The sequence below is a fragment of the Glycine max genome, chromosome 9 (assembly GCF_000004515.6).
Source record: "Glycine max cultivar Williams 82 chromosome 9, Glycine_max_v4.0, whole genome shotgun sequence".
NCBI classification, from domain to species: Eukaryota; Viridiplantae; Streptophyta; class Magnoliopsida; order Fabales; family Fabaceae; genus Glycine; species Glycine max.
This window is the reverse complement of record NC_038245.2, coordinates 3,481,710-3,498,723: the sequence shown is the minus strand read 5'-3', so window position 1 is coordinate 3,498,723 and position 17,014 is coordinate 3,481,710. Positions and strand designations below refer to the sequence as shown.

Sequence of the window (17,014 nt, the reverse complement as noted above, 5' to 3'; positions counted from 1 at the left end):
TGTTCCTGCACTATTTCGTTTCAGTTATTCGTACCGTTTAATATTTCCCTTATCGTATGAGGCATCATTTCATCGAAATGCATGCATATGAATACTTGATAATGTTAAGCTACCAAACTTTGGCATCCCAATATATACCATTATCCCCTTACTACTGTTTAAGCTTTCGATCCAAGAAGCCATTACCATCGTCTCTTAATTGATACTAATCCCAGCAATAAACAAATTATCATCTTTACAATAATAATATTATAAAGATTGATTGATAATGTAAAAATTAAATCCGTAATGAAAATTAAATTTTCATTTAAGAATTATAGCTCGTACAACTATGATTATTAATTCCTCTCAATAAACTGTAAGTTTAAAGCATCAATATTACTTAATGGAGATCACTTAATTTTAAGATTAAAAAAATGGAGTTAAAATTACTTAGATTGGCTCAATGGATAAAATTAATTTGCATGCTGTTTTTTTTTTTGTTGGCGTACCATAGAAATATTTTTCAAATCCTTTTGGAAACGTGAACTCCGTTTCAATAAAGTGAAAACCGAAGTTGATTTTTTTTTTTAAAAAAAAAGTGAAAACAAAAATAATATTACAAAAAGAAATGATTTTGTTCAGATGCCATGAATTTTATGTTTAATAATAAACTGACTAAAATCATAATTTGACTCGATATTTTAGAGTTTTAATTTAGAAGAAGAATGTTGCTTTATAATTAACATTTAAGACTCACAAGATTACAAATTAAGAAAATACAAAAGGGTTAATTCATTGTATAAAAACATAAAACTAGTTATCTATTCTTTATAAGAAAAATAGAATATCTTCATCTCCCTTTTTAAGTTTTTTTTGTCATTTTATACTTATTAGTTACATGGAAGATATTTAAAGATATAAATAATATTAATAAAATAATTTCACTGAATCACTTTATAAGAAAAAATATAATATTAATAAAAGAATCTTATTGTGTTACCTTTATAAGAAAACAACATGAAAAAAAATTGTCCATGTAAAAGAAAAGATATTGTACGAGAAGGCAAAAAAATGAAAGGAAAAAAAAAGAATATGTGTGTGTGAAAAAAAATATTTATACTATGTTGATTTTAATTTATATAAAAAAATAACAAATAATTTTATATTAATATAGAATTTTGTATATGTAATTTAGGTAAAAATAATTTTTCAATCTAACCCTGAATTTAAAAATTATATTATCCATTGAAAATTATTAAGTAAACTTCTGTTGTATCAAGTAATAATAGTATAATGTGCACACATGTTGTACAGCCTTTTTTACATTCGTTTATGTTTAATATATTTAACTTTAGTTGCTTTTTTTATAGAATTTTCGATGTATTACTCCTTTTTGTAAAAAGTTTAAGTTTTAATTTATAGATTTTGTTTTAACTACTTTGAATGAATTTGAAAAAATATTCTTTCATAGAAAATTTACTCAATAAATCCTCATTGGCTTCAATATAAAATATTATTAATTAGAGTTGAAATTGAGATGATTTTACATTATAACCATTATTTTTTTAAGAAAATGTAATCTTATTGGGGTTTAAAGCATTTTCCTTTAATTGAAAATGAATTTTAAATATATAATTAAATTTTATAGTAAATAAATATTTTTAAACATATAACTAAAAAAGATAACGAAAAAAATAATTCCTAAAGTCGAGACTAAGAAGAATGTATAAACCAATACTTCCATAGATTTAATTGTGGTTTACAATTATAGTTTTTATACCTGTTTATTGGGGATCATTTCCCAATAAATAAAATAAAAAGAGTAATGATTGAAATAAAGTATCTAGTTCTTTATGTGAAATTTAAAATCATAAAAAAAGTCGAAAAATATTTATATTTATGATAAATAATTTATTTATTGATACAAGGTTATTTATTGATAATTTCTTTTAAAAAAATATTAAAATTCATTTAAAAATAAAGATGAAATAATAGATTGCAAGAGAGACAGGAAGTTAATTAAGAAAAATTCCTGAAAATATTTTTGTTGAAAATAAAATAAAAAATACTGTGATTTCCCAATTTCGATGTCAACCCCTTTTCCAATTTTTAAAATTTGATTTTGTAATTTTTACTTAAAAATGTAATGGGCCTAACTCATTTTGATTTGAGGCTATTGAACCTCCCAAGTTGCTTCAAACACTTTTCTTTTATGGCTTCCAGGATGGTCAACTTGAAATGTAAAATTACATTACGGAATGTATCCTTTTTTTGGCTTCCGAAATGAATTCGAAATATATATATATATATATATATATATATATATATATATATATATATATATATATATATATATATATATATATATATATTCCGAAAAGAGTGCAGGAAGCAACTTAGAGTTACAGGAAGTAACAACCTTGATCTGATTTGTGTTTGAGACCGAGACCAATTTCATTTTTACTAATGTAAAGTAATTATAACCACTCTTTAGTTTAGTCCTCATTGATCGATCATCTCCTAATCATGTGAGGCTGACACGTAGTATATAATTTTATATTCAATATATTGCTACAACTATATGAAAATATCTGATTGAACATATTCAAGGTAAAATTATTAAAAACAGTATGGTTGGAACTTGGGAGAGGAATCACCTATCATATCATCCTACGCCACTTTGTTGATCAGGAATATATATAGCTGGAAAGGAGAAAGTAACATGAGGGACAGATTCCACGTTGAAAAGTGAACTGAATCTCATATTAATTCATCTTCATCATCCTATTCTCTTTATTCTTTAATAGTACACTAGCTAGAAAAACAGAATGACCGAAATATATTTTTACAACAAAAACTGAAAGAACCGCAGACGAAATCTACCTAACGAGAATGAAATAAATATTTTCAGTCAAAAAGTTTTACTAGAAAAGGATAATATATCAGTCAACAATTACTTTCTTGAAATCATTGCGAGAAAATATTCTAATCTTTCATTACGTGGGAGATATTGAGAATGGTATATAGATGTAAAATTAAGTTAGAGATGATTTCACCATTGAACAATTAATGCAGGTGAATAATTAAATTTCAACAAGACACTTGTCTTGAATGGAGCTGTTTAGAGTGAGATTTGCATGAGTCGATCCTATCCTGCCCTATTTAAGATAACGTTTGATCTCTCATTGGTAAAGACATAAAACTCACCAAATAAGAATATTTTTTTAAGCTTTGATCTTTTATGTCAACCATAAAATTATTTTTTGGTTTGGCATTTAACCATGCATACACACTCAAAAAATAAATTCTATCTAAGAATGTACTTCATTTGTGGAAATCAAACTCAGTTTTTTTCTCAAAAGCTCTGCATGCATACGTAGCTCACCTCTTTTAACGAGTCTCATATATGAACTCAATTAATCAATAAAAATAACTATTCAGAAGTTATCAAAGAAAACATTACCAATATTTTATTAATCTTAAAATTACATCAATTTTCTTAGCTCATATTTTATGGGTGGGCAAATGCTAGAGTGCAGCGGAGTTGAGTGTAGCAATAGCATGTGCCCTCTAGGTTGAGCCATTTGTCCAGGTTCATCCCCCGCAATATGATACAGGGTGATTTTCTAATTTTGTATCATGGTTATTCTATATAATGGATGTAACCCTATTTGCATAGTCAATAATAGAAACAATTGCTCTACTCTGAAAGATGTAGAAAATTCTAATGGTAATCTACTAATAATTGATGTTTGATTAGGTATTGGTTCAAACGATTATAATGAAATTGGTGATAAATCTAAGCATGTGATTCATTGTATTAAAAGTCTTTCCAATGATATATTCATACATGAAGATTGAGAGTCTTCTTGGTAGTGTGGAGATCAGAACAGCACATGTCATGTTGATGTGAGCTACCAACATTGCAAAGTATTTAAAGCATATTGACAACAATAAGTCCTAGGCCTAAGGACAAAGCAAGGGCCTACTAGGCAATACAATTATTTAGAGCATATTGAGGACAATTGATAACTTCTAAGACTACCATTGAATACTTGTGGAACAAAAAAAAACCTTTGTTTGATGATAATTATTATGCGGAAAAGACTTACATGACAAGAAAAATGTTGGAGTGGAAATCTGAAAATGAATTCTCATATTAAATAGAAATAAACAAATTGAACAACATAAAAGTGAAAAAAAATTATAAACCTAATTAATGTTTAAGATTTTAAGTTAAAGATGATATCAAATTTATTTGTGTAATTTACTCATAACTCATTAATGAAGATCTCCCTAAAGCTTATCTCCTCTCGGATTCCCAACATATCACTATTAATTTTACCATGGCCACCTTAGGATGGGATAAAGTGAGACTCCTAGCTTATTGAATGTTGCTGTAACAAACATTCAGGTGTGTCATATATGGTCCTAATGTTTCATTTTTATTATGTTATACAAATACCTTTTAACATAACTCAGAAATAATATTCGTTTTTTCGTTTTCGTGCGGTTACCCAAATACAATGGTGTTCAAATCAATTTTGCTTGGCTGAATATATTGATATTTTCTAAGATTGAAACTACTCTTACTTGAATTTTGATAGTTTCACGGTTTTCCGATGAGTGAGAATTTAGTGAGTTATTTATCAATAATGATATATGAACACTCGTATAGTAAATACTTAATTAACATCATTTCTTTTTCTTTGTCTTTCTTTCTATAAAATTATATTATTTATCATATTTATATTTTTCTCTTTTTTCTTTATCAAAGTGTTCACCAAAGAAGTCATGAAAAGTTGGCTCTTTATTTGAAATTTGAAGTTGATTTCTGAAAAGTGAAACTTTCTGAGAATATCCTTCTTTTATGCCGTCAATGTCCAAACCTAGATAATGTTAGAAGCTTGAAGCCTTTCGCGGTTCCGTTCCAAATTCGTCCGCGAGTTGATCTGACCAAATTTATATTGATAGAGTCCATCGTATGCCCTTCTAATTTTACCATGTATTTGATGCTATACCATAAAATATCACCTTATCCTGACACCTTGCGGGTCCCAAAATGTGCTCCTTTTTTTCAAAAGAATAGGATAATTTTGATGCAAATATCAAATCATCATGATAACAACCTTGTTAGGCATGCTTAATGGTGTGTCTCTGTGAATTTGGACCAGCTGAAGGTCTTCTACTAGTCATCAACTAATAACTGATTCCACCCAATGAACCACAAATCAAAGACCATTCCTTATCAATACTCATCTATTGCTGACGAAAACCCATAGACTACATAGGTCATATATCTCAAACCATGTTAAGAGGGAGTAGTACCACGCCCATATATATCACATTATTGGAGGTGTATGTGTCATCAGGAAGTATCACATATTTATAATTTTGATTAATTTTTATATAATATATTTGTAATTGAACTAATATCTGAGATTAGTTAAGACTATATATAAACACAAAATAGTATTCTCCGGGCATAGAATAATTTTTACTATTCATAAGGTTCATGAGTCATTTGCATGTTCATCTATGTGAAATTTAAACAGATCGAGAATATGAATTAAAACTTGAATTTTTTTTTTCGGTGCTCAGAATTCGAATCACATTAAGAGCAGTAAATATTCACATTCTAAAGTTTGTGGTCCATGAAGCCTATAATAAGAAATCAACCTTGACTTAATTCAGAAGATATTGTATTTCAGCTGCATAAAATGGGACAGTATGATCGTGTCAAGAAGGAACATTTAATCAGAAGATCAGCAGCATATATTGATGTCAACTACCTATGACAAATACTAGCTTGGGTTAATTAGTCCGAGTGAAACGAGTTTAAATAATTAATTTAAACATACAAATTTTCTTTTGATATTGAATTTATTTCTATAAAAAATATCACAATTAAATAAAAATAATTTTCCATCATGCCAGAACGTTACCCTAACGAGAAATAAGCTTGACTTAATTTCAAAGATACTATATTTTAACTCCATAAAATGGGACAATGTGATTGACAAAAGGGAACATATATAATTTCTTTTAACTATAAATTATTGTTATGAAATATCTATTATTTTTTTAATTAATAATAAACAGGAAAATATTAATGAGATCTTTCCTTTCAATTATTTTTTTTATACACAAAATTAATCATCAATGACAAAGATCGAGTAACTTCGGTTGATTAATTTGAATGCAACGGTGGGATTCAAAATTGTAAACATAATTTAAAACGTGATTTTGTGAGATTCGTGTGCGTAATTAAAAAAAAATCCCTTATCAGTTGAAAGAATAATTTCTAAAAGAGAAAGAATTCCATCAAGCGAAAGTCCTAATTAATTAAGGAGAAATCAATTTTAGTTTAATTTAATTGATCAGAAAATATTGTATGTTAATTCCACAAGGTGGGACAATATGATCTTGACAGAAAGGACATATATAATAAAAAGATCAACCGCATATGTGCGTGCATGACATTCCAATTCTTAACTTGGATTCGTGCAATTTTATCATCCGAATGGAGAGGTTCACATTCTATAAATATAATTTTGTTTTTCACTCTCAGAAACATATATTCGGTATGTGACAATATTTCAAGAGGTTAATTAACTCTATCACTAGCCGAAAAGAATAATCTAAGAAAAATTAAAAATCAATCACAAATCATCTGATGTAGGATTAACCACGTCTACTATTTTGCCACCTTCTTTGATGCTCTAATAATTTACTATTCCAACAGATTCGATTCCTATTGGAGAAAAGATGCAGTGCCTTTACCTTATTACATATTAATTAATGGACCTATATATATACCCTTGCCCATCAAATTTTATACTCAAAACATAGAGAGCACTTCCTTAATTGATTCTTTCTTTATTTCCTTCTTTTTCTTGTGTAGTTGAGAAATCATGGCACCACAAGCAGATTTTGCAAAATTTGGGTTTGAAATAGAAAAGTTATTTGGCAGGCAAAAGAGTTTTGGCAATGGTGGCAACAACCCTCCAGCAACTCATCAAAATCTCTGCCAATACAAATTTTATCCAACTTATGGAGCTACCAAGGTGGTCCACATGCATGTAGAAGATGTCAAGTGCAATGAAGCTGCTTCAAGATTCATATCAGAAAAGAGAACGGAGCTGCAGATGAAAGGTTTGGTTGGGCTGTGATCATAATTAATATTCTAGTTATACTAAAAAATATATTTAGCAGTTTTTTTGTTTTCCTTTTTGTTATAAACTTTAGATGTCTTCTAGCTCTTGAATCTTCTAGCATATGATGTCTAGTACGTACCACTGTTGCTGTACTATATAAAAACACTTATTATGTATGCTTTAGCTCGAAGACAAACAGGAAGGTCTTCTGCAGCTTCAAGAGTTATTAGGCTCTTTCTATGGCTTAGGTTTCTTTTTTATGTACAAAGACAATATAATACTATCCATCAAGAAGTTTTGTTCTCGTGATATTATTATTGCCTCTTATGTAGCAGAAATGAGTTTGAGAAATCATGGACATGGGTTTAAAATATAAGGGTTAACTGTATATTTTTCTTCCCTAAACTTTTTACGATTTATGATTAACTATGTTTTGTTTTCCTAAAAATTTTGTTGACCGATGAACATCTTTGTAACTTTTTTATCATAAATTTTAGTTATTTCCGTCTATTGTAGCTGTTAAATAATAACATCACGTTACTTTTATTATATTTTCTAATAAAATCATCATAAATTATTTCATCTTAAACAATTAAGTGTAAATATCAATTGGCAACTTAGCCGTACGTAAAATTATCTTTCACTTGCATCTTAGTCCTTGAGTATCTAAATTTACTAAGCTCGATCATATTAGAGTTAGTCCTTATTAAGGAATAAATATACAAGAAAACCTAAGGTGATACATATTTTAAAAATAGAGGAGCTAACTCCCACACGCATAAGGTAAATTCATAAACCAAGTTACAAAAATAGAAAAATGTTTAGGGACTAAGTTTATATTTACTCTCAAATTTTTCAAAGCGGTGGCTGTTAAACTTGTAATTAGAGACACGTTAGATTAGTAGATTAAAGAAATATTCTTTGTTAGTTTGAGTGGCCACTAAAAGCATATTTCAGGGATTGTGGTGACAGCATATTTTTTTTTCACCCAAACTATGAATGGAGGAACTAAAGTTATCGTTTTTTTTAGTGGTACTACTAATGGAATGTGGCAGCTAGCTAGAGAAAATGTAGCCTGCTTTGGAGGGCTAATAGCCAGAACCAGAATTTAGGAATTAAAAATGAACAGAGAGAATCACGAATTTAAAATTAACCAACTAAATTTTATTTTTTTTGCACAGCATTAACCAGCTTAATTAACTACAAAAGGTAACAATATTCTCCGCTGATTTAGACGCTCATAAATAGAAACCAATGATAACCATTTGCTTAACCAAAAACATGGCATCAAATAAAGAGACAAAGAGGAATTATTTTTTTTATTTTTCACAACCTTTTTTTCTCCTAGCCTCCCCACTCCCCAGGAGGCCTCTTGGCTGAAACAAAAAAAAATTAAAAAAAAATAAAATTGAAAAGTAGAAGTATATAGAGAATTGAGGTACAATGGCCTCTCCTAAGAGAATTGGTGTTCTAATTTTGTGCTTTGCACTGGTTTGCTATGTGGATGCTAAACCAAAAACAAAGCCATTTGCTAGTCCTGATATCTACAAGGGTAAAAATGTAGCTAAGGATGAAATTTCTCCTGGCGAGAAGATAGTTAATGTCATGAGCTTTGGAGCCATACCTGATGGCAAGTTTGACTGCACTCAGGTAGTTTGTGGGATTATATCTTTTGTTTAATAATATGGTGATTTTGCTTTGGTTCAAAATTTAGCATTAGGGCCAAATGTTGTTTAGAATAAACACTAAGAATGCTTATAGATTGTCTTTTTCTTCTTCCTTAATTAAAATGTGAAATATATTAACATTGACAATTTTTCCTTGAGCATTGGTAAATACATACATATATATATATATATATGATCATATACTTTGAAAAGAAACTTTGCAGAATTACCATACCTTGCAATTGAAACTTGACATTCCACCATGTCTTACAATAGCAATTAACTCTGCTTTTGTCTTTTGGTTAGTCTTGGACGAATAACACCGTGCTATTTTTAGGAGGACCACGCAAATGATATATTTATGAGGACCACGCCATAAAAGTAGCCATTCTAATTAATTAGAAAGTCCAAGATCTTCTAAATCCTACACCAGAATATGATACTTTCAATGTGGGATTCAATGGCCAACCTTGACCAAATATTTTAAAGTGACCCACATAGAAAGGTAGGTAGGCTTGGGTTTAGGGTGCACAAATAAAATAATTTGAGTATTATGTCAAAGGTTTTTTTAACCATTAAATATATATTTCTTTAATCAAAGGTTAAGATTTTTTTATTTTGTCTTTTTTTCAATTGGATTTCTGGACTTTTATTTTTTTAATTAGGTTCTTAAATTTGCATTGGGGCCTAATTAAAAAACATACATATTCGGAGATCTAATTGAAAAAAAATCAGAATTTTAAATAAAAATTAACAAATAATTTAGGAACTTACAAAAGAATTTAACCAAAAAAAAACCTTTTATTGAAGTATATTGAAAGTCAAATTCATATTTTGGCCATTAATGATGAAATATTGGACGAATTTATATAGGCATCACAATTAAACTAATTTCCAATAATGATATATATATTGGCCAATAATGAAAATGCAAAATCTTAAGTTTTCTTTACGTTCTATGCCATGCTACATATCTATGAAATAGAATAACCATGAAATGATGTGAAGAGCACCTAGCTAGAGAACTTCTAGCCTTAACATTGGCATCAATTTGCTTAAATATATACCACCCAGTTGCTGCAAGTACTGTAGGAAGTGATCATAAGAACAATGATCCAACCCAAAATTCTTAGCACAATGATAGAACAATGATCCAACCCAAAATTGTTAGCACAAAATCAAAATCCTTAGGGGGGGAAAACATTTTTGATAATTTGATGTTGGTTATGTGTACCTGCAGGCTTTCATGCATGCATGGAGAGCAGCATGCAAGTCCAATGTGCAAGCCAGGCTTCTGATCCCTAAGGGAAGATTCGTCGTTTCCACGATGTTTTTCGCAGGACCGTGTTTGACTCCAGGGCCTATTACAATCCAAGTTGTAGGCACTGTTGCGGCTACAACAGACATCAGTGAGTATGCGAATGGTGAATGGCTCATGTTTGAGGAACTGGATGGTATAAAGCTTATCGGTGGTGGTACTTTTGATGGCATGGGTAAGGGATCATGGGCAACTGCTGAGAACTGTGAAGCAGATGAATCCAACAATTGCGTCAGAAACCCTAGTGTAAGTAAATATCTACTTAACTAATGAACACCACACGTTCTTTGATACTCTCTTTCTAATACACTCTCTCTTATATCGGTTCCCATTAGTTTAGAAATAAGATCCACTAAATGAGAAATAAGATCTACATGTTCAATTGGACTCACAAGGATTTTAATAGAGTAGAACATATTTTTAATTTCTCAAAACATTTCAAAATGTCGGTTTTTGTCATTATAAAAATTTAATGTGTTTAATCCCTACGTTTTAACAGAAACACCTAGTTCTAGTCCTGATGAGAAACTAAAACCACAACTTTTGTTAAATGTAGAAACAACATTAATCAAATTTCGAAATAATTTTAAGGACAAAAGAGAATGTTTCAAAAAGATAGCAATAGAGGGGCTGTGGTTTCTCTTAATTTGATTTTGAACTGCAGCATTAATCAACAACATGTAGATACAGTTTAGCACTGTGATTGTGAACCTTGTATGTTTGGTAATGCAGAGTATTTATTTCCACAATGTGAGGAATGGAATTATACAGAACATCAAATCCGTAGACCCCAAAGGCTTTCATCTTTTTGTCACTAGCTGTGCTAACATCAGACTCCGATTACTTAAGCTCACTGCACCAGCTACCAGCCCCAACACCGATGGAATTCATATTAGCAACTCCATCGATGTAAAATTATCCAAAAATATCATTGAAACTGGAGATGATTGTGTTTCCATGATACAAGGAGTCAACAATGTTACTATCAACAAACTGAAATGTGGCCCTGGACACGGTATCAGGTAATGCTAAATTTCTGGCTATATTGATTCTCAGATGATAAAAGATTATTTTCCACTCCATGAGTTCATATTTCTCAATGCATTAAACTGGAGATCATATATAGTTCAATAGTTCTAGTTAATTTATATAACACAAAAATATGATAATTATTGGAATATAAGTGTGAGGTGAAGTCTTATATCGGGTAGGAATGAGAAGATTGAGAACCATATAAGTGAGGATAAGACCCATAAATCTGATCCTTAAGGTTTTGGATAAAGGTGTGGTGTCAGGTTCACTTGTATGATTATTCATAGTCCATTAATGTAAATCTTTCCGGTGTTTACGTCCCTCAGACACACGACAACTGTGATTTTAAGAATACAACTTGATGTGTTCCTTATTTTTCTTACTCTTAAATGTGCATGACAGTATTGGAAGTCTTGGAAAGTATCCGGAAGAGCAAGAAGTGAAAGACATTCGTGTCAAGAACTGCACGATGGTTGGCACAACGAATGGCCTCAGAATCAAGACATGGCCTGATAAGTATCCAGGTGCTGCATCAGATATCACCTTCGGTGACATTGTCATGGACAAGGTTAAAAATCCTATCATCATTGACCAAGAGTATGAATGCGAACCGGCAAACTGCAAAAAGAAGGTTTACTTGTTTATTTCTTTCTCTCTTTTTAATCCAGCAAAAAATTGTACTATACTGAAGTTGTCACACACAATAACCCTGCTAATATGAGCATTCATTTATTTCCATGCAGCCTTCACTTGTAAATATAAAAGATGTTGTTTTTTCAAACATAAGGGGAACCACAATTTCACCAATTGCAGTGGATTTAAGGTGTAGCAAGCAGTTCCCATGCCAAGATATTAAACTTCAGAACATAGACCTGAACCTTGGACCCAAGCCTTCCGGTTCTAGATGTGCCAATATAAAACCAATCTATACGGGTGTTCAAAGGCCAGCAGCTTGCCTATAAGTACTTGAAATTTCATGCACTTTGCAGCTCTGGCAATAAAGAGGGAATGAAAAGTAATGTTTTGGACAATCAGACCAAATGAGGAAAACAAGTGGAAAAGGTTTTCAACGATGGTTTTTAAGGATGATTTTTAAGTACTGGAGTAGGGGAAAAGGTTTTCAAGGATGGTTTTTAATCCCAATTAATTAGCTGAAGCCAAAAAAACCTACTTTAACCCTTTTTAGTTCACTTGCTGTCTGATTTCCAATCTCTCCTCTTGAACAACAATTCTGAATCAATTGAATCAACTTCCATACCTTGTTTTCTGTATATAGAAAAACCAGAAATTGTATACAAGGGAATTAAGTACTTTTTTCAGCCTTGTGTATTATGTACTCAAAAGTGTAAATAGAAATATTTCCTCTCAGCCAGTTAGGTAAGGAATTCATGTATATTAACTGACTGAGAGGAGTAAATCTCAAAGTATGTCATTCTTGGTTATTAATTTTATCACAAAATACCAGAGAGTGAACACTTCATGATGTAATTTGCTGCTAATTTTTACCAATTCTAATTATGAAGTAGTTTTCCATTTCAATTCTCTTCTGTTATAAAGTATGAAGCAATAGATGACAATGATAACCCATGTTAGAACTTTTTCTTTTTTCAAAGAAGTGATCATATTAGAGCCTTCATTATTACTTTTGATGTGTCCTGTATTTTTTGTTTGGTATTAGACCTTGCTAGGGGCCTAGGAGAGGCTCACTAATACAGTGGTGCTTAAGGTCTCCTACTAGAAGCCCATGAAGGGGAGATGAGGAAGGGAAATAAAAAAAATTAAAAAAAAAAAAGCAATATTCCATTAAGAGATGCTAAATCCCTGACAGAGACTTTGTAACAAAATGTCCCAACCAAGTGGATCTTATTTGTTTTATGTAATGAAATATTGTGGGGATATATGGGTTTGGATTCCATAAATAAGGTCTTGTGTTAAAAAAATTTGGATGGAGGGGAGATCCACTAAAAGTGTAATTAGGTTCTCCAGCACGATTTATCATCGGTAAAGCTAAGACACATTGCACCTATAATATGGTAATAAAAAAAAATTGCAGGTATATACTACATGAACTTCTCCATCCAGAGGCGTTGAACTTATTGTTACTTTAAAAACTCAAGGTCGTTTTCACATTGAAAGATATTGGGGAAATCCCAGTCCTCTTCAATGCCATTTAAATGACTAAGAAACCACAATTTTCCTCTCATAAATATCAGCTTGTTAGGCTGTGTTGATGCTCTGAAGAAAAAATTTCTTGGTCTCATTTCCTCGGAGGCTGCCTTTCAAGAAAATATTTCAATATAAGGAAAAAAATGATGAATTCTTTTTGGCATGAACAAGTAACAGCCATTTTTAAATGACAATAACACCTACTTATATAAGTGCCTTGCCTTTTCTTCTTATTAAAATAAATGCCATACTTTATAACTTTAACTGTGAGAGTACAATCAAAATAACTTTATTGTTTGTGCTTTAGGATTTATTTTGTCACAAATTCTTCTTGCAGAATTTTAAATTAGAACTGGATGTTTCAAAGTGCTTAGATATTGTTACTGGCTTCATGTCATAAATCATAATTAATGTATGACTATGGCTGTTCCCTTGACTCTATATCAGGTCGTTTTCCTTTTCATATTTCCTTGTCGTAGAATACCCTTTTCAAGTAGTCAGGCACCAATTAACTGTGCACCATTACCATGCAGGATCTGTTTCTAAAACTTACCTAGTACTAAATGAAATTTATGGCAACATAAAAGCTTATGAATATGTCAAACAGTTACAATATGAAAGAAAAACTGTACGATTAACATATCACAAGATTAAATTCAGCATAATTCAAGCAACTTAAAATTATAAATTAAACGTATTAAGAAGGGTTAGACCCATTGTGGTGCAAAATTGCTAATAATAGTAGGAGACTAGGATTTAACAAGGCATGCTTTCAGGATCTGTGCCAAAAATGAAGAGTATACTACCATTAAGCTTGAGTATAGCAATTGTTTACATAGTTAGTTCTGAAATTGGCATAGCATTTGCGAGGGATTCAACCGCTTTAGCTCCAGAACCTCTAGCTGATTCTCCTGCCCCAGATGAAATTCCTCCTGCTGATTCAGCTGAACCACCTACACTAGATAATAACCCTTCTTATGATGGCTCAGCTGAATACATTGAGTTATATTCAACGCTATTAGAATATTTTGATGTGACTCGTAATGGAGCAGTGGCTGATGGGAGGACAGATTCTAGCTCTGTAAGCTCTTGATTTGCATCCAAGAACTCACAGTGATGGAGGATAAATTTTGCAGGATTTGCAGCTTCTTTTGACTATTTATGCATTTTAATAATGTAAAATAAAACTAGTGTAGCCAGAAGCAAGTAACCAGCATGTTCTACGGTATGGTATCAGTATCACTAGTGATTTAAGGACAAAGCTTATCTAAATAGTTCCTAGTTGGGACAAATTATTATAAAGGACTTAGCCATCTTTATTTATTTTTTATTTCCGGGTGATTCCTTTAAATTGGTTTTCAGTTTCACCTATCCTAAGTTTTATCTATTTAAGAATCATGCCTTTTCACACTTTCATTTAGAAATACAAATACTTACTCTGGTTAGGAAGTTGGAGAAGTCATGTCAGAAATGTGATTATAATATTTAAAACTAAGGATCTTTTGAAATTTGTCAGAGATTCAGGCTAGGAAGCCTCTTATAGTTTTCTATTTAAACATTATTCACAGTAGATAAACAAATAGATTCATGCTTATCTTATTATAATCAATGTTTTAAATTGCGATCACAGCTACAGTTTTATCACGGTTCTTGATATTGCAGAAAATTATGCGGTATAGGAGCCATGGCCCCCCCAAAATATTTGAAGTATATTTATATTTCTCTACAAAGCTTTATGTGGCCCCATCCGATTTCCTGTTAATTTGTTTTCCTTTGTGCATCTTCTTTGTTTTGTTTAATTTTTCATTTTATATGCAAAATAGCTTACGAAACAAGTTGAAGTATAATTAGTCGTGCCACCTTCCCTTTTTATTATTTGATTGTTATTCGGCTTTGTTATGCATTTACCTTCTCTCTCTTTTTTTCATTTGATCGTGTGTGTTTTATACAAGTTTTGCATACTACTGGCAGTAATTTCTTTTTTACACGAGAGAAAGAAAGAAAAAACAGCAACAGTACAAATTTCAAGGCCTGGAAATAAACTTCTTGATGCATACTAACTACTTATCAACCCACTCTATATTTGTTACCCTAACTTGCTACTACTTTCGTGTGTATTCTTCTGGTTTTTTCTACTTCTCCATCGACGCTTGTATGCTAGTTACACTTGTTGGTAAGTACTTTTTATACTCAATACAAATGTATCTATTTTTTACTCAAAAAAATATTTGGTATATATTTATTTTCTTGCATAATGTGGAAATTTAATTTCTTAATTTGTTATATTTTTGTTCTTGGCCCCCTTAATTCAAAGTCCTGGCTCCACCCCTGACGATGACCCCCACTGCAATCAAAATTGCAGTCCCCGACATTTTTTAAAACTTTGATTATAACAAATTATCAAGTATATGATTATATGGTAATGGTAAAATTTTAGGCAAAATAACTAACAAGTTACAATGTAATGTTACTAGGCATTCTTAGCTGCATGGGAGGATGCATGCTCTTATAAAGGATACTCAACCTTCTTTGTCCCAAAAGGAACGAACATTCTACCTAGGTCCAGTCTCATTTTCAGGGCCCTGCCACAACAATGGGCCCCCAAAGATATAGATAATGGAAACTTTGAAGGCTCCAATTAGCCTCAATGATTTTCCCAACCCTGAATGGGTTGTGCTTAAGAACTTGAATGCCTTCAATCTCAATCTCACTGGACTCAATCATGTTAGCATCCACAGGTGTGAGAGCATTGATTTCTATGGTTTCAAAATTCATTCACCTGGGAGTAGCCCAAACACTGATAGAATCACCATTAGTCAATCCAACAAAATCAATATCACTTCCTCGACAATTGGAGTTGGTGATATGGCAGCACCAACATATCTGTGTCATTTGTACACTATGGTCCTGGTCATGGAATCAGGTTGTATACCTGTATAACAACTGCATTGTATTATATTTGTTTATCTGTTTAGATAAGATAATCCAGAAGCACTTTAAGAATAAGAAAATAAGAAGAAAAAAAATGAAATGAGTTTTTCCTTAAGTTAAAAATGATCTTTTAGAGAAATTATAGGAGAAAACTTTTATAAGATAGTTTATGCATAAGTTAATTTTAGCTTCTAGATAAGCTTTTTTTTTCTTGTTTTCTTCTCCTAGAAGTGCTTCTAGAGAAGTTTATCAAAATTCATAAGCTAATTTTGGCGTGATCATTGAATGAGTGAATGTGTTCTATTGTTATGGCTGTGTGGGAAGCCTTGGCAAGAGCTCAAATGAGAAGGATGCAATTGGGGTTCATGTTTCAAATTGCATAATTAACGGTACCTGATAGACTATGCTTCTCTACTACAGAAAATACTAAGAGTAAGTATAGGTAAATTCTTCCTTGCCTCTTATTTCATTTCCATGGTATATATATAATGATCACTCAACGGAAAAAGTTTTGGCACTCATGGACCATAACAAAAAAAAGACAAGCAATTGTAACAGAATTTCAAGTAACAAAATAGTGAAAACATCCTAGTTTGTTATAATTGTTGTAGTGTTGTCGGGCAAGGAATATTCTAGGTGAATAGGAAATCAAGCATAATCACAGAGATATGTCAGTGTCTTCTGCATCCTTGTACGCCATCTCCTCCATAGGGCGGGATTGCTATCAGCACCCTCCTCTGACAAAACAACCTTGTCCCCAA

At 31.2% G+C, this 17,014-nt stretch overlaps 1 protein-coding gene across 1 annotated transcript; it reads left to right on the top strand.

Moving 5' to 3' along the window:
- The first annotated feature begins 8,582 nt into the window (after positions 1-8,582).
- On the top strand, positions 8,583-12,118 carry LOC100782722 (exopolygalacturonase). Its single transcript, XM_014761753.2, has 5 exons — positions 8,583-8,789; positions 10,047-10,370; positions 10,857-11,146; positions 11,559-11,787; positions 11,900-12,118. Exons 1-5 carry the CDS (start codon positions 8,583-8,585, stop codon positions 12,116-12,118), a joined length of 1,269 nt encoding a protein of 422 aa, XP_014617239.2.
- Positions 12,119-17,014: the final 4,896 nt, after the last annotated feature.